Source organism: Mesoplodon bidens (assembly GCF_964165515.1).
Source record: "Mesoplodon bidens genome assembly, chromosome: 1".
Lineage (NCBI taxonomy): Eukaryota > Metazoa > Chordata > Mammalia > Artiodactyla > Ziphiidae > Mesoplodon > Mesoplodon bidens.
In genome coordinates, this window is record NC_138176.1 from 102,877,637 (window position 1) to 102,904,732 (window position 27,096).

The 27,096-nt window shown below is 46.2% G+C and overlaps 1 protein-coding gene across 8 annotated transcripts in view; it reads left to right on the plus strand.

The window, feature by feature from the left end:
* The window catches only part of TBC1D14 (TBC1 domain family member 14), a 106,819-nt gene that overhangs the window by 40,078 nt on the left and 39,645 nt on the right, over window positions 1-27,096 (plus strand). For 5 of the 8 annotated variants that reach the window (XM_081253918.1, XM_081253915.1, XM_081253917.1 and 2 more), the window contains one exon: window positions 8,489-8,618. In XM_081253918.1, coding sequence (XP_081110044.1) covers window positions 8,489-8,618 — 130 coding nt within the window. Of the gene's footprint in view, window positions 1-8,488; window positions 8,619-24,874; window positions 25,685-26,800; window positions 26,821-27,096 lie in introns of those variants that run through there. The other 3 variants (XM_081253914.1, XM_081253920.1, XM_081253921.1) reach the window with 3 other exon arrangements.

Genomic DNA, 27,096 nt, shown 5'->3' on the forward strand with positions numbered 1-27,096 from the left:
CAGTTAAATGTCAATAAGCAAGCTTGCTCCTAAATCTGATGGCACTAGTTTCTTGCAGCATGGCATCCACGGTTCCTGTGTACGTCCAGCCTCACGGGGGAGCTGGCAGGACCTGACGCACTGTTATGTTGAACACTACTTTGTCATCGGTGTCCCATATCTTGTCCTCTGAGTTGGTGTGTATTGAGACAGGAGTAAATATTTTGCAGAAAGCCCTGGGATAGATGCCGGGGGAGACACTGGCTCCTTTTTCTTGCCTCCCTCAGGCTTTCAGGATGAGGCTCTTCCCTTGCAGTTGGATGTGGCTTAACCGTTGACAGCACCAAAGTGTGTTTCGTGAGGTGGAGCCGGAGCCTCCTAGGTCACCTTCCTTCAGCCCGCAGTTCTTGAAGCCTTGCCTTCAGGTGCAGAGGGCTGGCTCGGCTGAAGGGCGTTGAGCCTGGGGACAGTCACTCCATGCTTGCCAGCGCTCAGTCCCCAAGCGGAATTTCGGTGGCCAAGTGTGTGTGCAAGTACCTGCGCGCGGCCTGCGGGGTCCAGTGCCTCGTTTAATCCTCACGACCCCCCGTGAGGCAGGCACTCCTGGCTCCTCTTTCAAGAGCACTTTGAGGGCAGAGGGAACAGCATGTGTGACGGTGCCACGAGCAGCTGGAAGCCACTGAAGGGATTTGGGGCCGGGGCTGCGTGGTCCATCCGTGCTTTCAAGAGACGGCCCTGGCCGCTGTGTGAAGAGATGGCGTTGGAGTTCTGCAGGCGCCCAGGGTTTGTTGGGTCACGGAGCCGTGCCCGAGGACAGCTGGGGAAAGGGTGGGGCGAGCACACGCGGGACCACAGGCCCTTAAAGGCCCGGGCCCGAGGGGGCGGCCAGACCATAGCCTTCGGGCCGAGCGGTTTGCCGTTAGCCTGAGGAGAGGCCGAAGGTTTCTTAAGCACATAAGGCTGCCTTTTCTGTTGTTCAGTATAGTTGAGGCCCTCAGAGAGTATTCGTTGAATGAATGAGGCCTGGTGGGTTGTTGAGAGACATCTCCACTCTGGCCCCCTGCCTGTAGGGGGTGCTTCTGGGGCAGGGCTGGTGGAGGCTTAGACGCCACGGTCAGCCTCTTGGGAGACGTGCTTGTCCTCTGTCTTCGGAAGAGTCTTCAGGTGCTTCCGCTGCCAGCTGTGAGGAGGGTAGATTTGAGTGGATTTGAGTGGCCTCTTGGAAGAAGGGGGCTAGTGAGGAGTTAAGCCATGCCCTCTCCCGCGCACGCGCACGCTCGTGTCTGTCTGTGTGTGTGTGTGTGTGTGTGGTGTGTAGGTAGGTGGGGTGAGGGGTGCCAGGTTGGTGTGCTTGTGTCTGCATATGTGCGGGTAGGTGGGGCAGGATTCATCATCTGGAGTCCTGGGTGGCTCTCAGGGAACCTCCATGCGGACAGTCTTGGTAAGATTGTCACTGTGCCCTATGGATTGGAGGCAGGGGACGTATCCGGGAACGGCACGGGTTCTTTATTAGCCCTTGGTGGTCCGATTCCCTTCAGGTGCAGGTAAGAGTCTCCTCCACTTCCGTGTTGTTTTTGCCCTTCAGTCAGAGACCGAATCGAGACCATCAGCTGAGGTCCCTAGCGCGGCCAATAGAGGAAGTGCTTGCTTTCCTTATGGCGAAGGAGTTTAGCCCTCGCACTGAAGGGACTTTAATGGGATGCCTGGTTCTCATCACCTCCTTGGCACGGTGCTCAGGTGCTCCCCTGGAGCCGTCATCCCCCGCTGGCTGCCTTCCCTCCAGGAGCCAGCTTGTGGTGCTCTCCTCTGCCACCCCCTGCCCTGACCTCTCCCAGCCCCCCGCCTTCCACTGCCCCTCCTTTCCAGGGGGACTCCTACCTCTGCTCAGAGGCTACCTCTGCATAATTCTCAGTCCTGGGCTTTGATTTGTCCAGATACGTCTCTCTTGCCTTGAGCCCTGCCTTGAGGGTGCCCATGCATGTGCCCCACCCTTGGAGGTGGCCCCCGCTGGCCTTGGGGTGGCTCCCACCCTGCCTACTCGCGTCCCGTGCAGACACCTATGCTGGCTGCTCCATTTGCCAGCAGACACATGCTGGATAGAGCGCTGGGGATGCAGAGATGACTCTGCCCTGCTGCCTGGGCCACCCCACCCCAGGGGAAAGGTGTGTGGAGAGGGGAGCAGACAGAGTACCGCCAACAAACACAGAATAACTTGGTGAGTGCTCTAGAAACAGCTGGTGTGGGAGCCCAGGCCTGGGGGCTGGGCTGGTGGCAGGCAGACAGGGAAGGCTTTGCAGAGCAACCTGAGTTTAGTAAGTGAGGACTTGCTAGAGGAAGCTTCAATCACACAGCCCCCGTGTTCTGCCACCTGGTGAAGTGTCAGGGACGGCGGCTGTGACCACTGCCTTCTCCAGGAGCACGAGAGCACTCTTAGGCATCTGAGGGCCAGGCTTGGGCTGACGCTATGGTCACACAGCTCATGTGGGGACCTCCTGAGGGGTCCACAGATGCGTCTTCCCTCTGGGCCCTCCTGGACTGGGGAGGAGCCTCCCCACTTGCGGGCGTCCCTGAGGGCTCCTCTGAGACCCAGTCAGGAAGGCAGCACAGGTCCGAAGGGACGGCTCGGCCCGCCGCCCGTGTTCTCGCACTGCACCTGATCCCTGGAGTGGGGTTGGGTCGTGTGATGGGCAGAGGCAGGTCCTTGGGGCCACCTGGCTCCTGGGCCCAGCAGCCAGCTCCGTGCCAGGCTCCCCATGACCCTCGACCTGGAAGGGGAGCCAGGGGCTGGAACCGTTTTCTGGCTGGGCTTCCCCGCTCCCTGTGCCTGCACCAGGGCTGCAGGTGGCACAACAGCTGAAGCTAGGGAGGGATTCCTTTCTGCTCAGAGCTCCTGGTACGTGTGGTACTTCAACTTCACAAAAAATAATACATCCAAAGATACCTTTTACAGACCTTTGAAAAGTCATGGCCTATTATGTATAGCTTAAGCTCTTATGCTAAAAATAATTCTGCAACTCTGATTTTTTTGGCCTCGCCACACGGCATGTGGGATCTTAGTTCCCCGACCAGGGATCGAACCCGCGCCCCCTGCACTGGAAGTGCGGAGTCTTAACCACTGGACCACCAGGGAAGTCCCACAACTTTGATTTTTTTTTTTTTTTTTTTTTTTGGCGGTATGCGGGCCTCTCACTGTTGTGGCTTCTCCCGTTGTGGAGCACAGGCTCCAGACGTGCAGGCTCAGCGGCCATGGCTCACGGGCCCAGCCGCTCCGCGGCATGTGGGATCTTCCCGGACTGGGGAACGAACCCATGTCCCCTGCATCAGCAGGCGGACTCTCAACCACTACGCCACCAGGGAAGCCCACAACTTTGATTTTTTTTTTTTTTTTTTTAACTGGTGAGTAGATTTTTTTTTTTTTTGCTTTATAACAAATTAAATCAGTTATACATAGACATATGTTCCCATATCCCCTCCCTTTTGCGTCTCCCTCCCACCCTCCCCACCCCACCCCTCCAGGCGGCCACAAAGCACCGAGCTGATCTCCCTGTGCTATGCAGCTGCCCCCCACCAGCCATCCACCTTACGCTTGGCAGTGTATATATGTCCATGCCGCTCCCCCACCCCGTCACAGCCTACCCTTCCCCCCCCCACACATCCCCAAGCCCATTCCCCAGTAGGTCCGCGTCTCCACTCCCATCCTACCCCTATGTTCCTCATGACATTCTTTTTCTTTTTTTTTTTTTTTTTTTTTTCAGTATGTGGGCCTCTCACTGTTGTGGCCTCTCCCGTTGCGGAGCACAGGCTCTGGATGCGCAGGCTCAGCGGCCATGGCTCACAGGCCCAGCAGCTCCGTGGCATGTGGGATCTTCCCAGACCGGGGCACGAACCCGTGTCCCCTGCATTGGCAGGCGGACTCTCAACCACTGCGCCACCAGGGAAGCCCCAGACATTCTTTTTCTTAAATTCCATATATATGTGTCAGCACACAGCACTTGTCCCTCTCTTTCTGACTTACTTCACTCTGTATGACAGACTCTAGGTCCATCCACCTCATTACAAATAGCTCAATTTCATTTCTTTTTATGGCTGAGTAATATTCCATTGTATATATGTGCCACATCTTCTTTACCCATTCATCCGATGATGGACACTTAGGTTGTTTCCATCTCCGGGCTATTGTAAATAGGGCTGCTATGAACATTTTGGTACATGTCTCTTTTTGAATTATGGTTTTCTCAGGGTATATGCCCAGTAGTGGGATTGCTGGGTCATATGGTAGTTCTATTTGTAGTTTTTTAAGGAACCTCCATACCGTTCTCCATAGTGGCTGTACCAATTCACATTCCCACCAGCAGTGCAAGAGTGTTCCCTTTTTTCCACACCCTCTCCAGCATTTATTGTTTCTAGATTTTTTGATGATGGCCATTCTGACTGGTGTGAGATGATATCTCATTGTAGTTTTGATTTGAATTTCTCTAATGAGTAAAGATGTTGAGCATCCTTTCATGTGTTTGTTGGCAGTCTGTATATCTTCTGTGGAGAAATGTCTCTTTAGGTCTTCTGCCCATTTTTGGATTGGGTTGTTTGTTTTTTTGTTATTGAGCTGCCTGAGCTGCTTATAAATTTTGGAGATTAATCCTTTGTCAGTTGCTTCATTTGCTAATATTTTCTCCCATTGTGAGGGTTGTCTTTTGGTCTTGTTTATGGTTTCCTTTAATGTGCAAAAGCTTTTAAGTTTCATTAGGTCCCATGTGTTTATTTTTGTCTTTATTTCCATTTCTCTAGGAGGTGGGTCAAAAAGGATCTTGCTGTGATTTATGTCATAGAGTGTTCTGCCTATGTTTTCCTCTAAGAGTTTGATAGTGTCTGGCCTTACATTTAGGTCTTTAATCCATTTTGAGCTTATTTTTGTGTATGGTGTTAGGGAGTGATCTAATCTCATACTTTTACATGTCCCTATCCAGTTTTCCCAGCACCACTTATTGAAGAGACTGTCCTTTCTCCACTGTACATTCCTGCCTCCTTTATCAAAGATAAGGTGACCATATGTCCGTGGGTTTATCTCTGGGCTTTCTATCCTGTTCCATTGATCTATCTTTCTGTTTTTGTGCCAGTACCATACTGTCTTGATTACTGTAGCTTTGTAGTATAGTCTGAAGTCAGGGAGCCTGATTCCTCCAGCTCCATTTTTCGTTCTCAAGATTGCTTTGGCTATTCGGGGTCTTTTGTGTTTCCATACAAATTGTGAAATTTTTTGCTCTAGTTCTGTGAAAAATGCCAGTGGTAGTTTGATAGGGATTGCATTGAATCTGTAGATTGCTTTGGGTAGTAGAGTCATTTTCACAATACAACTTTGATTTTTGATAAACTTTATCTGCACTACATTTGTGTGAACTTACGTAGCCTTAGCAGTGGGCAGAGAAACCAAGGTTTCTGTTCCCCTTGGTTCACTTCCTGCTGGTCGGTCTCAGCGAATAGCGTGACCGTTTACACCCAGCCTCCCAGATCACAAAGCCCAGGCTTCTTTTGAGTTTCCCCGTACCCAGTCCCTTCTGAGCGGTTCTCTACTGTTACCCCTCTAGACCCTCAGCAACTCATGTCCCTCCAGAGTAAGGTCAGGGTCCTTTGGGAGGCCTACCTCTCACTCCTGGCCCCTCCTCTTTCTGGGTGCGTTTGGTTTCCTCACCTTTTGTCCCTGCACCCAGTTCCCTTCCTCAGAGGCAACTCCTCTTTAGCAAAATGTTAGCCATTAGTGAATCCAGGCTCTGGATGCCCCAATTCTTAGAACCGTTCTGGGTGGCTGAGGTTTTAGCTTGGTTTTAATTGCGTAGGTCTTTCACGGCTGGCTGAATCTTAGATGTTGAACAGGTTGGGCCTGGAGACACCTCAAACTTCATTTCTTACTAATGTAAATAGAAATTGCCTTGGGGTATGAAACCATTTCTGAAATAGGTTCTATTATAACCACAACAGAAAAACAAGGAAGAATACAAAGAAACCTTGTTTGAAAGTTTTTGTATAATAACTTTTTTTTTAATATAATTTCAAATTTACTGAGACTTTGCAAGAAAAATACAAGGAACTCCCTTATGTCCTTGTCCTTTACCCAAATTCACTAGCCATTTACATTTTACTCCATTGTTTTATTCATTCTGTGAGTGTGGTATCTATTCTATGTAAATGTATAAGAATTTTTTTTTTTTTTTGCAGTACGCAGGCCTCTCACTGCTGTGGCCTCTCCCCTTGCGGAGCACAGGCTCCGGACGCGCAGTCTCAGCAGCCATGGCTCACGGGCCCAGCCGCTCCGTGGCACGTGGGACCCTCCCAGACCGGGGCACGAACCCGTGTCCCCTGCATCAGCAGGCGGACTCTCAACCACTGTGCCACCAGGGAAGCCCAAGTGTATAAGAATTTTGAGGAAGCATTAGAAGAATCATTTGGAGGTATCATGCCTCTTTACCCCTAAGTATGTCAGTATGTTTCCAAAGAACAAGCGCATTCTCTTCTGTAACTGTAGTACAGTTATGAAGATCAGGAAATTTAATATTAACCCAATGCTGTTCTCCTCTATACTCTATGTTCAAATTGCGTCCGTTGTCCCAATAGTCTTCATACCGTTTTGGGCCCATGGTCCAGGATGTGGTACAGGATCCACCTACTGCATTTAATTGTCAGGTCTCTTTAGCCTCCTTTTAATCTGGAACAATTCTTCAGCCTTTCTTTGTCGACTGAAAAAAAAATGCACAACCTAAAAGTTGAGAATTATGTTTTATTTGGTGGCCTTTCTGAGGACTATAGCCCAGGAAGGCAGCCTCTCAGATAGCTCTGAGGGACTGTTCCAAAGAGATAAGCAAGGAGCCAGGATATATAGGAGTTTTTGCTGAAAAAAGCAAAAAACAAAAAACCATGCAGTTGAACATCAAAAGATTACTGCTAATCACAAAAAACAGACATCTCAAGTTAACGATTGTATGGGAAGATGTAAGAGTCTGGGCTGATTGAAATTATTCCTTTGGTATGCATCTTCACTATCTAGGGCCAGTATCCCAGTTTTTCTCCATCCAGAATCCCCTCGGGCACACCGTTGAGGTGGCTATAGTGGCTGATGTCTGGATGGCTGCAACATTCTTTGTTTACCAAAATGACAGGCACTATTGTTTTGTCCACATGTGACACTGACATTTTTAGAGTCAGATTCATTATTTCATAGGCTGTCCCTCAGTTTGGGTGTGTCTGCATTTCCTCATGGTTATATTCAGGTGATGCATTTTTGGTAACTGCCATCGACATGGTGTGTTGTTCTCAGCATCAGAGCAGGTGGCATGTGCTGTCCATTCTGACATTGGGGATGCCAGCTTTGATCACTTGGCTAATGAGGTTTCTCGACTGTAAAGTTAACTATTTTTGCCTTTGTAATTACAAGTAATTTGTGGGAGATACTTTCAAACTATGTAAAATTCCTTTTCTTCATCCAACTTTCACCTACTAGTTTCAGCATCCATTGATTAATTCCTAACCCCATCAATCTTTCTCTGCTTATTCGGGGGCATTCTGAGAGTTTTCCTTCCTCCTCTATTTGTGTATTTGTATCCATATCCACTTGGGCTCATGGATTTCTTTTTCATTTGATGGGTTATAATCCCATTATTTATTTTGACGATACATTGTTCCGGATTTAGCTAGTGAGAACCCTTTTCAAGCTGGGTACTGTTTTCATGAAACTTGTCCCCATATTTCTTTGAGCACCTTCTTTCTAGCACGCAAGATGCCTCACGCTCATCTTATACTTTCCAGTGAGCCCTAGAAACCATTTGTTTTTAATGAATGCACCAATACAATGCATTCCAAAGCATAGTTTATTTTGTAGTACCATTTGGGACTTATTTATGTTATCTGGGTTTGTTTACATGTTGTTGGGAGAGAAGACCTTGTGATTATCTCATGAGTGGCTTTCTTTTTATGATACATGGAGACTCTTTATAAATAGATAATATAGATTTACCTTATAGATAATTTAAACCAAGCTAGAGGTTTAAGTACTAAAACAACTGTTATCCTTTGAGCACTGATCATATACCTGTAATTTTAATTCATATAGTGACCCTTTTAGACATAAGGAAACTGAGCCTCAGAGAGGTTAATATACCAGTCAGAGTCACACAGCTAGTGAGTGAGTGAGCCAGGGTTTCAATTCAGTTTGGTCTGACTTCAAAGCTCACTTTTTTTGGATATGCTTTGTTACGCTATAATACATTTCCTTACTCTAAATGATAGAACTTGTACATGTTATTGTTGAATAACAAAAAACTTACTGTGGTTCAAGGTCTTTTCACCTGCTTCATAATTCTTTGTCTACATGAAAATTAAGTCTGCAGAATTAAAGTTTGTGATTCATCACATTGTTCTCTCAAAGGAAAGTCTACTTGTTTTCATTAGAGAGCGATTTGGCTGTCCTAGCGTTTCTGTAAATACCCAACAATTCCCTAACCCTTTTATTTTCTTCCGATAGGAATTTGCTTGCTAGAAAACAAAATGCAAGACTTGACAAACAAAATGACTTGGGATGGAAGTTATTTGGAAAAGTACCACTCCGAGAGAATGCCCAGAAAGAGTCAAAGAAAATACAAAAGGTATACAAGGTACAAAACACTGAAATATGTGTGCAGCATACATTTATGAGCCATGCAGAAATGACCATTATTGAGGCTTTGAAATTGGAAAGCTTTGTTTTAACTTGCATGCTAAGTACCTAAAATTTAAGTCTGTCTTCAGAATGTGGATGACTTTAACCTTTTTCATTTCTTATAGCTTGTATGCACACATAGGAAAGCTCAGTTGAGAGAGCTGGGCTTTAGATATTTATAACTTGATGAAATTTAATCAGTTTTTTTTTCAGTAAGAGTTGCAAATGTGTTTACTATCAAATTTTTATTAATTGTGTTTGATGTTAAAGAATTCTCCCTGGGCTTCCCTGGTGGCGCAGTGGTTGAGAGTCCGCCTGCTGATGCAGGGGACCCGGGTTCGTGCCCCGGTCCGGGAGGATCCCACATGCCGCGGAGCGGCTGGGCCCGTGAGCCATGGCCACTGAGCCTGCGCGTCCGGAGCCTGTGCTCTGCAACGGGAGAGGCCACAACAGTGAGAGGCCCGTGTACCGCAAAAAAAAAAAAAAAAAGAATTCTCCCTCTCTGATCCCAGCGGTTTCTTGGGAAGGACTTAATCCTTCCAGTGCTTCCTTAGACCAGGAAACCTAGGGCCACTGTTACCCAGGCTGCAGTATGACCTCCTCCCCTCGCGGGCCGATGCTGCCCACATATCTTGCGGGGAGGGGATGGGGTTCAGGGTCAGGCCAGGCCTGTGGAATCTCACCACCACTGGGCTACTTCGCTCCCCGTGGAGGGGGTGATGCTAGCTGCTGGAGGCATGCGCTCATCTTTACAGGGAGGGGGGCTCAAGCACAGACTCAGCCAGGCCGGGGATGTCAGCGGCCTCGGCAGCCCTGATCGTTACCACCTGCATCTTCTGCTTGGCCCTGAGTCCCAGCCATCCTAACAGTGCGGTGCTTGCCCGGTGCTGTGACACTGCCCCGCAGCAGCCTTACCCCCCAACCTCAGTTTTGTATTCACGGACAGTTGTTCAACAAACACTTCTAAGTGTGAGCACTGGAGTTAAGAGAGATGGCACTGCACCCAAGCTCCAGAGCAGCCCTCTGGTGAGGGGGTGATTCCAGTGCAGGTGTCGCAGGGAGCAGCATAGGCGTGTGGGCAGGGAGGCCGGGCCTGACGGGCGAGGCGGCACAGAAGTGTGAGTTTAACGGTGTGACAGAGAATTAATAGTAATGGGGGTCGTGGACTGAGTGATTACTATGTCCTGGCGATAAATGAGCCAGCACGTGGGTTTCTAGTTCATTTAAAACTCAACAACCTTATGAAGAATGTACTGTTACTGTCTTCATTTTACCAAAGAAGCCCTGAGACCAGGCTGAGTGACTTGTGCGACTAGTAAGCGGCAGAGCTGGAGTTCAGCCCCAGGCATTTGGGCGCCAGGGCCCTCGCAGCTGCTGTGCCTCTGCAGGAAGGGAGGGGCAGGCGCTGCGCGGCTCGTGCAGCGTGAACCCAGGGAGCAGTGAGAGGGGCTGTCCGTGGGACCTGTGGGGTGGGATGTGATGCATGCGGAACCTGTCTCTAACCTGGAGGCTCTGGGGAGCCCCTGAAGGGTTTTACTTTTGTAGGGAGTGAGGAGGTCCCCCTGGCGAGAGTGTGGCTCTTGGACTAGTCTAGGTGGGAGACAGTGGGGTCTGGCTCGGCGCAGTGGTGGCAGTGGGGCTGCAGAGTATTGCGGCCCTCTGAGTATAAACATGTGAGGTCCAGGGGTGCAGTGTGTGAGCACGGGCTGGGGCTCTGGCTTGGACAACAAGCTGGCTTTGCACATACTTCATTTTTTATGTCTCGTCAAATTAAAGATGTTTTGAATGTTGTGTAGTGTTCCTTATAGCAGTTGTCTGGACCTAGGAAACTCACAAAGTAAATCAGTGTTGGAATTCATTCTTATAGACTGTTACATTTTGAATTTGAATCACTTATTGTGTAGGCTTGTTAAAATAGCATACAATTAAAATATGATGTGTTTGTATGCAGAGCTAAGCTATACATTTCTTAGGAAACTCAGTAGCTAAGCTGTTATAAAATTCTTAAAGAAATCTACGGTTCTCAAAAAAGTAACCATTATGCTAAATAGATTTTCCCATGGCTCTTTTTTTTATTTTTTATTTTTATTTTTTTATTTTTATTTATTTATTTATTTTTTTGGCCGTACGCGGGCCTCTCACCGTTGTGGCCTCTCCCGTTGCGGAGCACAGGCTCAGCGGCCATGGCTCACGGGCCCAGCCGCTCCACGGCATGTGGGATCCTCCCGGACCGGGGCACAAACCCGTGTCCCCTGCATCGGCAGGCGGACTCCCAACCACTGCGCCACCAGGGAAGCCCTCCCATGGCTCTTAATGTCACTTGCATCATGTTTGAATTTCTTTGTTATCTGTGTCATACCCGGTTTTTTTTAAGGTGAACATGGATTATGTTCTTGGACTTAAAGGATTTTTGTGAACTGAAGTGACTAGGTCAGCTAATTATGTAGTAACACAGTATTGCAAAGAAGAGGACCATCTGGCTCTAACCATCAATAATAAAGGATGTAATCGTACCTGCATGCGTCATACAATCCTGCCTCTGTCCTGTTTGCTCGTGCTTTGTGTCTCTGGCCCTCTCATTTGTCACCCTGTCCCCTCCTCCCCCGAGCTGGCAAGGCCTGAGAGGGATCCAGAGCCAGGGACCTGCCCCTGAGAGGAAGCTCCTGGGCACCAGGCTCGAGCTGGCTGCTGTCACAGGTGTCGGCTCACACAGCCTCCCCTCCCCACTTTAGAGAGCCCATCACTGTGGTCCGAGTGTCCAGACTTGTGATCCCAAATGGTGACAATACCTCTAGTTAGAGCTAAAGCATAATTGAGATATTTAGTAAACTCTAATTCCTTTTCCCTTTCTCTTTGGAAGTCTTTTGTACTTGAGAGAGGTAGCATCACGTGGTGATTTAAAAGCACGGGCTCATCATCAAGAAATCTAGAAACAATAAATGCTGGAGAGGGTGTGGAAAAAAGGGAACACTCTTGCACTGCTGGTGGGAATGTGAATTGGTACAGCCACTATGGAGAACAGTATGGAGGTTCCTTAAAAAACTAAAAATAGAACTACCATATGACCCAGCAATCCCACTACTAGGCATATACCCTGAGAAAACCATAATTCCAAAAGAGACATGTACCAAAATGTTCATTGCAGCTCTATTCACAATAGCCCGGAGCTGGAAACAACCTAAGTGTCCATCATCGGATGAATGGATAAAGAAGATGTGGCACATATATACAATGGAATATTACTCAGCCATAAAAAGAAACGAAACTGAGCTATTTGTAATGAGGTGGATAGACCTAGAGTCTGTCATACAGAGTGAAGTAAGTCAGAAAGAGAAAGACAAATACCGTATGCTAACACATATATACGGAATTTAAAAAAAAAAAAAAGTCATGAAGGACCTAGGGGCAAAACAGGAATAAAGACACAGACCTACTTGAGAATGGACTTGAGGATATGGGGAGGGGGAAGGGTAAGCTGTGACAAAGCGAAAGAGAGGCATGGACATATATACACTACCAAACGTAAGGTAGATAGATAGTGGGAAGCAGCCGCAGAGCACAGGGAGATCAGCTCGGTGCTTTGTGACCGCCTGGAGGGGTGGGATGGGGAGGGTGGGAGGGAGGGAGATGCATGAGGGAAGGGATGTGGGAACAGATGTATATGTATGACTGATTCACTTTGTTATAAAGCAGAAACTAATTAAAAAATAAATAAATAAATAAATAAAAGCACGGGCTCTGGAGTCAGACTTATCGTGTTTGGATCCCAGCTCTGCTACACTTTGGCTGTGTGACTTTGGGCAAGTTCCTTAACCCTTCTGAGCCTCATTTTCCTGCTCTTTAACGTTAGGAGAATAATAGTACCTGCCTCCGAGGTGGTGAGGATTAAATGAGTGAGTATACATCATGTGCTCCAAGCAGTTATGAATGTCCCAAGTGCTAGAAAGTGTCTGCTGGTATCATTGTTCGTTTCCTGTGAACGAGAAATGGACCACAGTGTGAGAGGGTGAGCCTGTGCCCTCCATAGATCCCTTAGTTTGCTTGTTCAGCAAACCTTGCGCCATTTGGGGGCCAGGTCTTGTACTGGGCACTGGAAACACAAAAGCAGATGGGTGGACATGTCTCAAGGAGCCCGTGGTGAGCCGAGGGTTCAGGTACGAACACCAGCCAAGATCTTTGGACTTGAAGGCTCGGGTTTGATTTCCGGCATCCCCTCTTCTTGTCCGTATGACCTTGGGCCAGTGACTTCTCTGTTTCCTCATCTGCAGAATGGGCCTGTTAATTTATAAATTAACAGATAATTTATGTGAAGTATTTTTGCCCAATGTTTAGTACAGTGTGTGGCCCAGAGTTAGTACTCGGGTGTGGCTGTGATGACTTTTTGTTAATAAATTGGTCCATTAAGTGGACTGGGTGCTGTATGTGGTTTGCCCAGGGTGCTCTGGGGCACAGCTGACTTCACTCTAACTGGGCCACATTCTCTTGGTTTGGATCTTCTTTTTTGGTTGCCATTTTTAAAATGATGCAATGTTATTGATACTTTAAGTTAACTTTTCAAATTTCATAAAAATTTTGAAATGCAAGTAATTTTCTGTCAGCTTGCATTATGATTTTTCCTAGGGGAAGCAAAAATGACCAAGAATAACTATGAGAATCACACTAAACCAGTGGTTCTCAAATTGTGGTCCCCAAGCTAACATCATCATCACCTGGGCATTTGTTAGAAACACAAGTTCTCAGGCCTGTCACCCCAGACACACTGAAACAAACTCTGGGGCTGGGGCACAACAAGTTGTGTCTTAACAATGCTCCAGGCATTTGTTCTAATGCACACCAAAATTTAAGAACCACTGCCATGTGAGAAGGGAATGCTGGCTATTAGGAGGAAAATAGCCATCTTTGCCCACAGGAGGTTAAATAAAGGGCCCAAGTATGCCATGTACACTTTTGGCAATTGCTGGTGGACTGGCGAAGCTCTTGAGAATAAAGCCGGGGAGAATGTATTTGAAGATAGCTGCCTTCAGGTCTCCTGTCATTTGTATGGACCAGGGCTCTGGCCAGGTGGGCGCGGGTGGCGATGCTGTCTCAGAAGTACAGTCCTTTGTTTTGTGAATGAAGAGGAACCTTCCTTCTTGGATTCCATGGTCCTTTCACGTGTTCCACAAATTTGAGACACTGTGTGGATCAATCCTGGTTATTATAATGAAGGGCAAAGACTTATTCGGCCCCTGCCTTCACTGGAACTTACCAGGGGTCGGGGAAAGAAAGATTTGAACAAATAACTCTACAGATAATTGTAGCTGTGATAAATGTTGTGAAGGAAAAGTAGAGTACAGCCATCCTGAGACGCTTCTGTACCACTGAGCACATTTCTCTGAGATTGGTTTTCAGGTGACCTCCAGGTGCTAGGTCCAATGGTTATTTCCCTCAGCCCTTGTCCACTTCTCTGCTCCTTGGGAGGCTTTCTTACTGTGGCTTCCAGGTCACCATACTCTTCCTCCTTTTTCAGTTTCCTTTGCTGGGTGCCCTCAGTTTTCCAGCCCTCTGAACATTAGGATGCCTCTCGAGCGCTTCTTCATCTGTGGGCGCCTCTGGGAGATCTCTGCTGGACTCAGGCTGTAAATGTCATGCCTACACTGACCACCAGCCAGGCCCTCACCCCTGAACTCCAGACGTAGGCAGCCAGCTGCCCACTGGACAGTTTCACCTGGACATCTGATAGACATTTCGTGGTTAACAAGCACTGAGCTAAACTCTGATTTTCTTTCTTTCTTTTTAAAAAAATATTTATTTATTTATTTATTTATTTATTTATTTATTTATGGCTGTGTTGGGTCTTTGTTGCTGCACGCGGGCTTTCTCTAGTTGTGGTGAGCGGGGGCTACTCTTTCATTGTGGTGCACAGGCTTCTCACTGCAGTGGCTTCTCTTGTTGCGGAGCACGGGCTCTAGGCATGAGGGCTTCAGCAGTTGCAGCACGTGGGCTCAGTACTTGTGGCTCGCGGGCTGTAGAGCGCAGACTCGGTAGTTGTGGTGCACGGGCTTAGCTGCTCCGCGGCATGTGGGATCTTCCCGGAACAGGGCTCGAACCAGTGTCCTCTGCATTGGCAGGCGGATTCTTAACCACTGTGCCACCAGGGAAGTCCCAACTCTTGATTTTCTTTTCCACTCTGTCGGACCTTTGCAGCTTTCCCCATTTTGGTAAATGACAGCCTTAGCCTTCTTTTTCAGGTCTGAAACTTTAGAATTGCTTTTGACTTCTCTTTCTCATACCTCGCTTCCAGTCTGACAGGTGTTTTGTTTTTGTTGAGGCTCTGTGGGTGAATCCGATGTGCCGTAAGGTTTGAGAAGTAGTGACTTGCTGGGAAATTTTGAGCCTCTGCTCCGGTGAGGTCGTGTGGGTGAAATCTTCCTAAAGAGGTGTTCCTGGTGTAGCCTTGGCAGGAGGTGGTTGTGACTTTGTGGTCCGTGATTGGGAAGTGGGGAAGGGTTTCCTTTAGATAAATTAGTAATACTTCTCGGTTATATTCACATGTAAAAGATGTATAAGATATTAACAAATTAAGAAAAAGGAAGCTGACTGTGATTTTCCCATCAGAAACCATGGAGGCCAGCAGGAAGTGATTTCAGCATTTTTAAAGTGCTGAAAGAAAAGAACCATCAACCCCAAATTCTATATCCAGCAAAAATGCCCTTCAGGAATGAAAGTGAAATAAAGATCTTTTCAGATAAAGGAAAACTGAGAGAATTTGTTGCCAGCAGATCTAAAAAAATTACTAAGGGAAGTTTTCCAGACAGTAGGGACATTATACGAGAAGGACACTTGAAACATCAGGAAGGAAGAGGAACAGAAGTGGTAAATGTCCACATGGATACAGTAGACCATTGTTCTCTTCGTGAGTTCTTTTCAATATGTTTGGTTTCAGCAAAAAGTATAATGTTGTATGGGGTTTTCAGCACATGTGGATGTAATACGTATTACAAATAAAACACGAAGGAGGAGGGGATATGATGGTAAAGTTTCTACATTCCACTTGAAGTGCTAAAATATTGATTCTAATTAGATTGTGAAAAATATATATTGTATCTCAGATCAACCACTAAACTACACATAGAGAGAGTGAAAAACACAGTATGTTAAAATAGAATCCTCAAAAGTTCCAAGAACTGAAATCAAGATAGGAAAGAGGAAATAGAAGAAGGAAAAATAGAAAACAAATAAGATGGTAGGCCCAAATTGAAAGATACCAATAATTTACCTTAATGTAAATGGTATGAGCATACCAATTGTGTGTCTGAATGCTCAGTCCTGACAGATTGCTGTCTAAAAGAAATTCACTTCGGGCTTCCCTGGTGGCACAGTGGTTGAGAGTCCACCTGCCGACGCAGGGGACGCGGGTTCGTGCCCCGGTCTGGGAAGATCCCACATGCCGCGGAGCGGCTGGTCCCGTGAGCCATGGCCGCTGAGCGTGCGCGTCCGGAGCCTGTGCTCAGCAACAGGAGAGGCCACAACAGTGAGAGGCCCGCGTACCGCAAAAAAAAAAAAAAAAAAAAATATATATATATATATATATAAAGCACTTCAAATATAAAGCAGGCAGTTGAAATTAAAGGATGGAAAAAGATAACACTACCATGAAAACATTAGTCAAAATGAAGATGGGGTAGATACATTAGTATCAGAAAATGTAGACTTCAGAGCAAAGAAAATTACCAGGGATAAGGTAAGATGTTACCGGTGAAGACATAATGCTATTAAATGAGTGTGTACCTAGTAAAAGACCTGCAAAAATACATGGTACAAAACCCGACAGATCTGAAGCAGGTAGACAAATCCATAGTTACAACTGAAGCGTCAGCACTCCCTTTGTAATTGATAGAACTATTGACAGAATTAGCCAGGACATAGAAGAACCTACCGTCAATGAGCCAGGCTAACGGACATTTAGAGAACGCTCCACCCTCCAACAAGAGCACAACACACATTCTTTTCAAGCACACGTGGATGGTCACCAAGATAGACCATAACCTGCATTATAAAAGCAACTAAATCGGAAAGGATTAAAATTACACAAAATACGTTCTCTAACCACAATGAAATTACACTAAAACAGTGACAGAAAGATAACAAGAACATCTCCCCAAATTTGGAAATTAAACAAGTAACATACTTCTAAATATGTTTTGGAACAATAACGATGTCACAAGGAAAATGAGAAAAAAAATATATATATATTTTTGCTGTACGCAGGCCTCTCACTGTTATGGCCTCTCCTGTTGCTAAGCACAGGCTCCGGACGCGCACGCTCAGCGGCCATGGCTCACGGGACCAGCTGCTCCGCGGCATGTGGGATCTTCCCAGACCGGGGAACGAACCCGCGTCCCCTGCATCGGCAGGCGGACTCTCAACCACTGCGCCACCAGGGAAGCCCGAGAAAATATTTTGAACTGAACAAAAACACAGTCTATCAAAATTTGTGGGATGCAGTGCTTAGAAGGAAATTTATAGCATTAGACCAGTCAGATTAGAAAAGAAAAAAGTTCTCCAATCTAATTGTCTACCTTAAACTGTAAAAGGAGCAAATAAACCCAAAGCAAGCAAAAGGAAGAAAATAATACACATAAGAACAGAAATCACTGAAATTGAAAGCAGAAAAATTAATAGTCAGTGAAACCAAAAGCTGGTTCTTGGAAATTATCAACAAAATCAAATGCTAACAAAACTGACAAAAAGAGAGGAGAACCAAATTATCAGTAAGAGGAATGAAAAAAGGAGATACTACTATAGACCCTGAAGAAATTAAAAGGATAATAAGAGAATGTTATAAATAACTCTATGTACGTAAGTTTGATAACTTAGATGAAATGGTCCATTTCCTTGAAAATCACAAATCACCAAAACTCACCCAGGATGCAATAGATAACCCAAGTTGTCCTGTAATTATTAATGAAATGGAAATTTTAGTTAAAAGCCTCCCCAAAAAGAAATCTCCAAGCCCAGAGGGGGTTTCATTGATGAGTTCTCCTGCATATTTGAAGAAAAATAACACCAATTTTCTAAGAGGAAGGAGTGACTCATAATATGAAGCCAGTATTACCCTGATACCAAAACCAGACAAGGACAGTACAAAAGAAGCACATTGGAGGCCAGTATCCCTTATGAAGACACACAGAGTCCTCAACACATTATCAGCAAATTGAATTCAGCAATACATTTAAATGTGGCATTTATCCAGGAGTGCAAAGCTGGTTTATTATTTGAAAATCAATCAGTGTAATCCACTATTTTAACAATCTTGGGCAGATCTCACGGGTATTATCTGACTGTAAGAATCCAGTCTCAGAAGGTTATGTATGTGCTGTATGATTTCATTTGTATGATAAGCTTGAAGAGATAAAGCTGCAGTGTCAGGAGTGGGTGCTAAGGGAGAGCATGGACGAGGTTTTGGGGAGGATGGAACTGTCCTGTATCTTGATTGTGATGGCTGTAAGACAGCGTGTTTTAATAGTCATAGAACTTACACACCAAAAAGCTAACTATATGTTAATTTAAAAAATAAAACTAACATGAATGAATGAATCAATCAAGCAGCTAGGGTACTTTTGACCCAGCATTTCCACTTCTAGGAATTTATCTTACAGATGAGTTACTGCATAGGTAAACTGATGGTTTTATAAGGGTATTGATTGCGAAAGATTGGAAGATTACAAAAAAGATTGATTAGAAAAGACCGGAAGCCATATAAATGCCTGGCAGTAGTGAATTGGTTAAATTTCTAAATGCAATACAGCGCATACCTTAAAAAAGCAAGCTGAATAACCATTAGTGTGCTCTATATGCATGAGATACATGCATATGCTCGTAAGTGCGGATACTGTATCAGGAAGGCCCCTTAGGAAACTGATAATAATAGCATTGCTTTGGAGAGGCAAATGAACTGGGGGAGGAGGGAGACCTACTTTCACTGTTTACCCTTTTATTCCTTTTGGATTTTATTTTGTGTGCATGTCTACTCTAAAAAAAGTTTTTAAAAAGTATGCAGAATGGTAGACAAAAGTGTTAAGGAATTTGGGCAGAGGACCACAAGAGCCTAATGGATACCCCAAACTACAGCTCACAAATTCCCATGTAACTCGTAGAGGCACACTACAAATTTGACACTGAGCTTCCTAGTGGTGGGGCAAAGAGGGAAACTTTATCCAGTGAGTGGTGATCCAGAGTAGAAAGCTGAGCCTGTTCTGGAAATTTTGGCTTGTCAGTGTGGTAGATGGCACGCTTGCACAGGACCAGGACCTTTCGGTTGAGGGTGAGTCTGTCAGGAAATTACCTTTCATAAAATGTCTAATTACTATTAATTTTGGATTTTAGCGAGGCAGCAAGTTAATTACGTATCAAATTTCTACATGATGCCTTTCTGGAAGAGAAAGAAAAGGGGGAGAGAGAAGAAAGGGAAATGGCAGCGTGGTCATTTAATTTGAACTTTGTTTTTATTCTATGGATAGATTGTCTCCTACTGTTGTCGTGGCAACAGTTGATCTGAGAAGTATAACTCTCTTACCTCAGATGCCTTTAATAATATAACCTGAAATTCTAGTGCATAGTGCTTCTTAAGGTTTGCTTATTTTTCCTAATGTGGACACTTCCCCGTCAGTCTGAGAGGGCAGCATTCAGAGCACACTTTCAGTCTTACCGCTGTGGCTCCCAGGAAGAGACAGGAGTTCAGAGAACAGGAAATGGACAGATCTTTACTGGGACCACTAACAGTGCTGGGGTCAGAGAGGTCTCAGGCTTGGGAAGGCAGGGGGCCTGGGAAGGACTCTGACTTTGGGATCACAGAGCCCCTTGTCTGTGTCCTGATTCTGTCACTCATAGTCAGTTGTGTGACTTTAGGCCGCCGACTTGACTTTGCCTCTCTGACCTTTGGTCTCCTCCTCTGCAAAGATAATGCCCTTCTTGCCTGTGCTCATGAAGGTTCAGTAGGATAAAGTGTGGGTGTTCCTGAAGCAGTGGTTGGTGTCCAGTGGGAGCTCAGTAAAGGTCAGTGGTTTCTCTCATTCTGGTCTTACATCATGACTACATCTTTACTCCTCTGAGTGGATAAAAACAAAAACTTTGCTGTTGCTCAGGCGTGTTCAGTGTGTTTTGGAAATTGCAGTTGCCAAAATCAGTCTTGGATTCCATCTGAAATGGCTTAAAAATTGTTTTTTTTTCAAATTATAAAAAATAGTTCATGAAAAAATACCTGTAAAATACCCAAATGATGGAGGTGGGCAGAATCAAACGGGAAAGCCCTCTTCACCCAAGACTCCACAGCCCCTTCCTGGTTGTAGTCTCTGACCGTTTAGTGCCCACCCTCCCAGGCCTTTCTCTGAGCCAGATTACGTTGGTGTACGTTTCACTCACATGCGTACGTTTGTGAGAGAGTTGTGCAGCTTCTCTTCGGTGTGTACACGATCGGTTCTCAGGAGACCTGCCCAGCACTGACCTTGAAGGTGCTGTGGCTGGGGCTGTTCGGAAGCGACCATCCATGTTCTGAATCCACTTTCTGACTGACTCCGGGCTCAGGCGATAGTGTCTGCAGCTGGGTGCCCTGTTGAATAAGCTGAACCAGAAAAGTATGTTTCATGGAAGTAGCCGAATCAAGGCAGCTTCCTAGGAAGGCCTGGGGGGAAGTGGCCCTTGGGAGCTTTCAGATGCTTTTGCCCTTCCCCGAGCAATTTAATGTGTTGATATGAAAATATTGACAGCCAAAGAAAACTGCTTTTTTCACATTGATCTAATTCCTGATGGAAGGTTGAGATTTTAAAGTATTAGATAATCTCTAAACACTGTTGGATCAGCAGGGGAGATGCTTCTTGGGTAGGGGAGATGATGCTGATAGTACCTATATTTGTTTCCTGTTGCTCCTGTAATAAATTACCACAAACTTGGTGGCTTAAAACAATTCAGATTTATTCTCCTATAGTTTGGGGGTCAGAAGTCTGAAATGAGTCTTCCAGATTAAAATCAAAGTGTTGGCAGGGCTGGTCTTTTTAGAAGCTCCAGGAGAGAATCTGTTCTTTCTTTTCCAGATTCTAGAAGCTGCTGGCATTCCTTGGCTTGTGGCCAAGGAATTTCTTTTCCCGTCAACACACTGCCTTCCCCTTCTATAGTCACATCTCCCTCTGCTTCCATCTTTTTTTTTTTTTTTAAATAAATTTACTTATTTAGTTTTGGCTGTGCTGGGTCATTGTTGCTACTCATGGGCTTCCTTGAGTTGCAGTGAGCGGGGGCTGCTCTTTGTTGTGGTGCACAGGCTTCTCGTCATGGTGGCTTGTCTTGTTGCGGAGCACGGGCTCTAGGTGCGTGGGCTTCAGCAGTTGTGGCTCGCGGGCTCTAGAGCACAGGCTCAGTAGTTGTGGTGCACGGGCTTAGTTGCTCCGCGGCATGTGGGATCTTCCCGGATCAGGGCTCGAACCCGTGTCCCCTGCATTGGCAGGCGGATTCTTAACCACTGTGCCACCAGGGAAGTCCCTGCTTCCATCTTTTAAGGACACTTGTGGTTATTTTGGGCCCACCCAGATAATTGAGGATAATCTCCCCATCTCAAGGTCCATAACATTAATCCCATCTGCAAAGTCCCTTGTGCCATGTAAGGTAGCAGTCACAGGTCCCAGGGATTAAGACATGGGCATGTTTGGGGGCCGTCACTCAGCCTAGCACAGTACTTACCTCATGGGATTGTTAGGGTTGAATGAGACTCATCGGGTCCTAGCTCAGATGCTCCCTGCTAGGTGATGTCTTCTAAGAAGTTTTCCCTGACCTCCCCGTCTGAAGAACCACCCACCATCGCCCCATCAGTTGTCACTCTGTCACAGAACTCTCAGGTATTTTCTGCACAGCCTATGAAACCTAGGACCAGACCTTGTTTGGTTCTCACTTTATCTCCAGGGCCCAGAATAGTACCTAGCTTTAGTGAATGGTTAATACAGGTTTGTTAAATGGATGAATGTCAAAATTTCAAAACATACCGCTTTGTAGACTTTCTTCTTATCTCTATGACAACAGAGACATTTCCCCATATCATTAAATATTCTTCCATGATCTTGTTTTTAACTCACTAAGTAATGGCCTTTGTGTAGCTGTATCATGGTTCACTTAACCAGTCTCCCAGGTTGAAGTCGTTCCTTCAGTGACCTTTTGATCCTGTGAAACTCGGTGGTCTAGCAAGGTTGGGTTTGTCAGCCTGTCTCTTAGGATGCTGCATCAAACAAGTCACCCAGTCTTACCTCCTTGATCTCGAAGGACAGAGACAACAATGTTGTAGGTTAATCAGATAGGCAGGTAAATCCAGTGTGCTGGTGGGGATACAGGAAGCAAGGGGTGAGTGCTGGTTAAACTCAGAAACTTCAGGAGGAAGCATTCTTTTCAGGTGGATTAGGATAGAAGTCACATCTAATGCCAGATTGAGATAGAGAAAAAGGCTCTGTTAACGTCTTATTTTTGCTTTGTTTCAAACTTTAGTAAAAGTCAACCTGTCATCACATGGTATAATAGTTAAACCTTTATGAATGGTACCCAGTCCCGAAATATGTGATAGAAACTGTTGGTAAAGTAACCTGCAGGTTACAGCCTGTCAGAGGAGATAAGCACTGTGCTTTGGAAGCCCATCTTAATGTGTATTTAACACATGCTTAATGCGTCTGTCTCATATTTACATTTAGTGAGCCTGTGGGCCCCGGTTGGCTGATGTCTACAGTATGCATGGCACTGGGTGTTGGTAGGAGGCATGGAGGGGCTGAGAACCCACGCCTCGCTGTGAGAAGGACCCCAGCTCTCTTCCAGTTGCAGGAATTATTTCTGGAAAGTCACCAGTAACTCCTCAGGCCGGGTCAGCTGCCTCCTGGGGCTCCTGGAGCCCCTGGAGCCCTCAGATTTCTCTCAGTCATAGGACCGAGCACCCATATAGTGTGGTAATTGTCTGTTTGCTGGCCTGTGAGGGACTCGAGGGCAGGGACCTTGTTCATCTTTATTCTTAAGGCCAAGCACCATAGGTGCTTATTGGATGGGTGCAGTGAAGGATGGAACAGTGATGCTGAGCGTCTCCTCTGTGCCGTGTACTTTGTTAGCAATCAGTGGGGAGAAGACTACAGCAAGGCCCCGCCCTCAGAGGTTTCACAGTCTCTTGAGGGAAATAAATATTAATCAGAGTCATGTAATTACAAGTTGTGATTAAATGCTATGAGGAAACAGAACCTGATGCTAGGAGAGGAGGAACCAGGGCCTTGCTGCAGTTTACGTGGTAGGGCAGTAAGTGTTTCTGTGGGGATGTGTATTTAAGATGAGATCTAAAGGACTGGTCATCAGCCTTCTTACTGGTTTATTCCCCTTGTGAAGAAAAATTTCAAACCTGGAGAAGGGTTCAAGTAATAATTTAATGATGAACAGCCATATATGCTCCACTTAGATTGAACAGTTGTTGACATTTTGCCATATTCATTTATTGTGCCTCTTTCTAGTTTTAAAAAGTGGAATCCTTTGAAAGTAAGTTGCAGATATCATGACATCTTATTCATAAATACATCAGCATTCATTCAGCTCTCTACACAACCATGAAGGTGTTATCAGGCTTAAGAAAATTATCAGTTAATTTCCATAATAGCATCTTATCGTGACCATGTTCAGAGCATGTTCGTGACCAGATTATGTTCTGCTTTCTCTAGTTACACCAAACTGTTCTTTATGAACCAGCCTCCAGTCAGGTTTGTGTATTGCCTTTAGTTATTTGTCACTTTATTCTCTTAATAGAAAACAGTTACTCTACCATTCTTTCATGACATTTACCTTTTTTATTTTTTTGAATGATCATGGGTTAAAGGTTCATTTAACACATTGAGGAGATGCATTAAATCAGTTAAATGAACCAGTAAGATGGTAAAATTGATTCCAAAGGCATTTGAGGAACTAGGCATTTATAGACATAAAACCAAAAAAGTTAGAATAAGGTTGCTACATTAGATTTAAGAAAACATCATCTTCAGAGTTATCTATTCTACTGGACATAAATCCACAAGTTAATATGTCACTTCACAGTGTCTGGGCTCTAATAGAGTAGTAAGTAGCACAGGCACATTCTCCTAGAGAATTAAATAAACCTCAGGCAGGCATATTAAAAACGCCCAGGTATAAATGGAAAAGGCACCTCTCCCCCATGCTTTTGTCTTATTTCCAAATTTTGAATATTTTTTTTAAAACAAGCCTTTCCCTAATCATTCCAGCCGGAATCAGCCTCTCCAGTTTTATCCTCCTATTACTTTTTAAAAATGCCTTTATTGTGGTATAATTTTTATACCATAAAATTCACTCATTGTACATGTTCATGACTTTTAATAAACTTATGCAGCTATGCAACTGTCACTGCAATCCGGTTTTAGAATATTTTCACCCCTCGACGAAGTCCCGTTTGCAGTGGACCTCCGCTTCCGCCTCCAGCTCCAAGCAAACGTCAATTTGCTTTCTCTCTAGAGAAAGAAATTTCATAGAAATGGAATCATGCACATTACCTTTAGTCTGGCATCTTTTCACTAAGCACAATGTCCCTGAGGCTCACCCATGTGGTGTCCATGTGGTAGCGTGTATCAGTGCCCTTTTCATTGTTGCGTCAGTGCTGTTTATCCATTCCTCACTTAATGGGTTTTTGGAATTGTTTTTGGTGTTGGGCTCTTATGAATAATGCTGCTGTGAACATTTGCATGCAAGTCTTTTTGTGGATGTATTTTTTATTTCTCTTGGGTAGGTTCCTAGGAGTGTGGTAGGTGTATATTGAACTATGTAAGAAACTGCCAGATTGTTTTCGAAAATGGCTGCAACTACCAGTGACTTATGAAAATTCCAGATTCTCCACATTCTCGCCATCACTTGTCATTGTCTGTCTTCTCGATTATAGCTTGATGGACATTGTAGGCTCCTTCTGAGTGAAGAAGTTTCTGGTGGCAACTTGGTAATGCTATTATCCAGAAAATCAGCTGCGGAAAGCGTGGTACCATGGTCTGGGGACTTGTGAGTTTCCTTCCGGAAGGAGAGTCTGTGTTGTCTCAAACCCAGTTTGTTCAGCACTTGGACATTGGACCCATGGGCTGACCAGAAATAATTTTGACCTTATGCAGATTTTAAAGACTTGAAACATTGAGGTATGATCTCCAAACAGTGGAAGGCTGTCATCCGAAGTGTACTATTCAGTTAGTTTTGATGAATACTTATCAAGATAATATTTCTGTCACCGCCCTGGGGATACGTTCTGCACCTTCCCAGTCAATCCCTGAGAAGCAATCACTAGTCAGATTTCCATCATTATGTGTTTGTGTGTGCACCCTGACGCTTTGATTGAACTGATCTTACTGTGGAAAACATTTGAACCGCAGTAGAGTATAAAGAAGAGAATAAAATGGCTCAGAATCACTCCACCACCCAGAGGTTACTAGCGTTACTATTTTTATGTAGTTCCTTCCGGTAATGTACATGTGTCATTTAAAAAAAATCTCACAAAGCAGAGCTTTGGCGAACGTTGTTTGGCGTGTCACCGCTTCCTTTTTGGAGTGTACGTTTTCCAGCGTGATATGTGTGTGCTGAGGACGCAGCCTAACTTGCTTAGCGCGAGCATTTAGGCCCGGTTTGTAGCGCGGGCGGACATCCCGCGTCTGGACTCCCCGCCTGCGTGGGCACGTCCGCTGTCTGGAGGGCGCAGCGCGACCTTCCCTACCTGAGCGGCCAGAGGAGGGACCCCCGCGGGACTTGGGGTGCCCGGGTCCTCCCCCAGTCCCGCCCGGCGCCCAGGGTCCCGGCGAGCCAGGCCTGACGCGCCGAAACCGAGCCGCGGATCGGCTGCGCGGCATCTGCGCACGATTGAGCGGCCTGCCGCCCCCGCCCGGCCGCCGGAGCCGCCGCCCGAGGTCCCGCCGGGGAGCCCCGCTTGCTCGCTCGTTCGCCCGCTCGCTCGGGCATGGAGCCGCCGGCCGCGCGCCTCTGAGCCCCGCGGCGTTCATGGTGAGTGGGGCCGGGGCCCCGCCCGCGCCCCTCCGGGGGTCTGCTCGGCCGTTACCGGCCGGAGGCCCCAGCGTGGGTGCGCCCGTGTGCATGTGTGTGTGTTACACGCATCTGTTCCAACGAGCTGAAGCTTGCATGTGGCCGCGGTGATGCGCCTTCCTCCTCCCTGCCATTCTTTGTCTGTGATTCCATGTAATTTCCTCACAGGGTTGAGTTTTAATGGGTACAGTGGGGGACTGTAAGAGAGAGAGCCAGCGCGTCCTAATTCTTACCACCCAGAGGGGGATCGCACCCTGTGTTCAGACTGAGGTCAGTCCAGGCCAGGCACCCCTCTTAGAGGCGTGAATGGCATTCATTGCCCGTGATCCTGGGGGCAAGAAGCCTTTGTACGGAGCTCAGGCTGTACCCCATTTGCTCAGGGTCCGAGTAAGGTGGTCAGATCGCAGCAGTAACCAAGCTTGTTAACACCTGCAGTTCAGTTTTAACACATTTCATTCACCAGTCCACAGGTGAACTTCTGTGTTCTACATGTTTTGTAAGTAACATGACAATTAGAAAGGCCCCCTGAGAGTTGCTGTCCCAAATGCCAACATTTCTGGTAACCTAGAGGATGCTTTCTGGGAAAAAGACTGTGGTAAGGAGAGAAAAGAGTTGAAATCTGAGGAGCCCTTCAGAGGATTCCAGAGGGTCCTTCTTACTGTGAGGTCAGCCTCATTGGTCACCAGGACTGTCGTTTTGGCGTCCCAGCATTTGTAAGACCTGTTCAGGCCACTCTTACCCACTAAAAATGGCAACATAGAACAGATCTCGTCCCAGATTGTGAGACAACACCCCTCTCCCCCCAAAAGTTGCTTGTTATAAATGGCAAATTGTGAAACCCGCTGCAGTGTTCTGGGTTCTTTGCTTTCATCTACTCTTCACCGCAACCTTATTAAGCACCGCTCTTAGCGGGAAATGTTGTGAAAAGTAATTTTGTAGCAAAATAATGACAGTAATACTCCCTGTCATTTTGGGGCACCTGCTGTGGCCATGTGTCTTATGTTAATTCATTCTCATTTAATAGGTGGGGAGGCAGGCTTGGAGGGGTGAAGGAACATGCCCAAGGTCACGCTGCTGGTGGTGGTGGTGATGTGGAGGTGATGGTTCAGACCCAGGCCTGCCGCCAACTCCCAGTGCTTCCCCCGCAGGGTCCTCAGCCGGTGCCCACAGGGTTGCTGCGCTCTCTGTCCCTCACGTTGGTTCACGTCAGTCTGTTAATAGGTGCCACATGATGACCTGCTATGCTTTATTCCAGACATACCTCTAAAACTCCCTGGTTATTTTAAAAGGCTAATCTTGATGCTGTAACCAGTTGAGTCCAAGGCTTAAGCACAGATTTTAACTGATGACCCTCTCTCCTTGTAGCTAACATA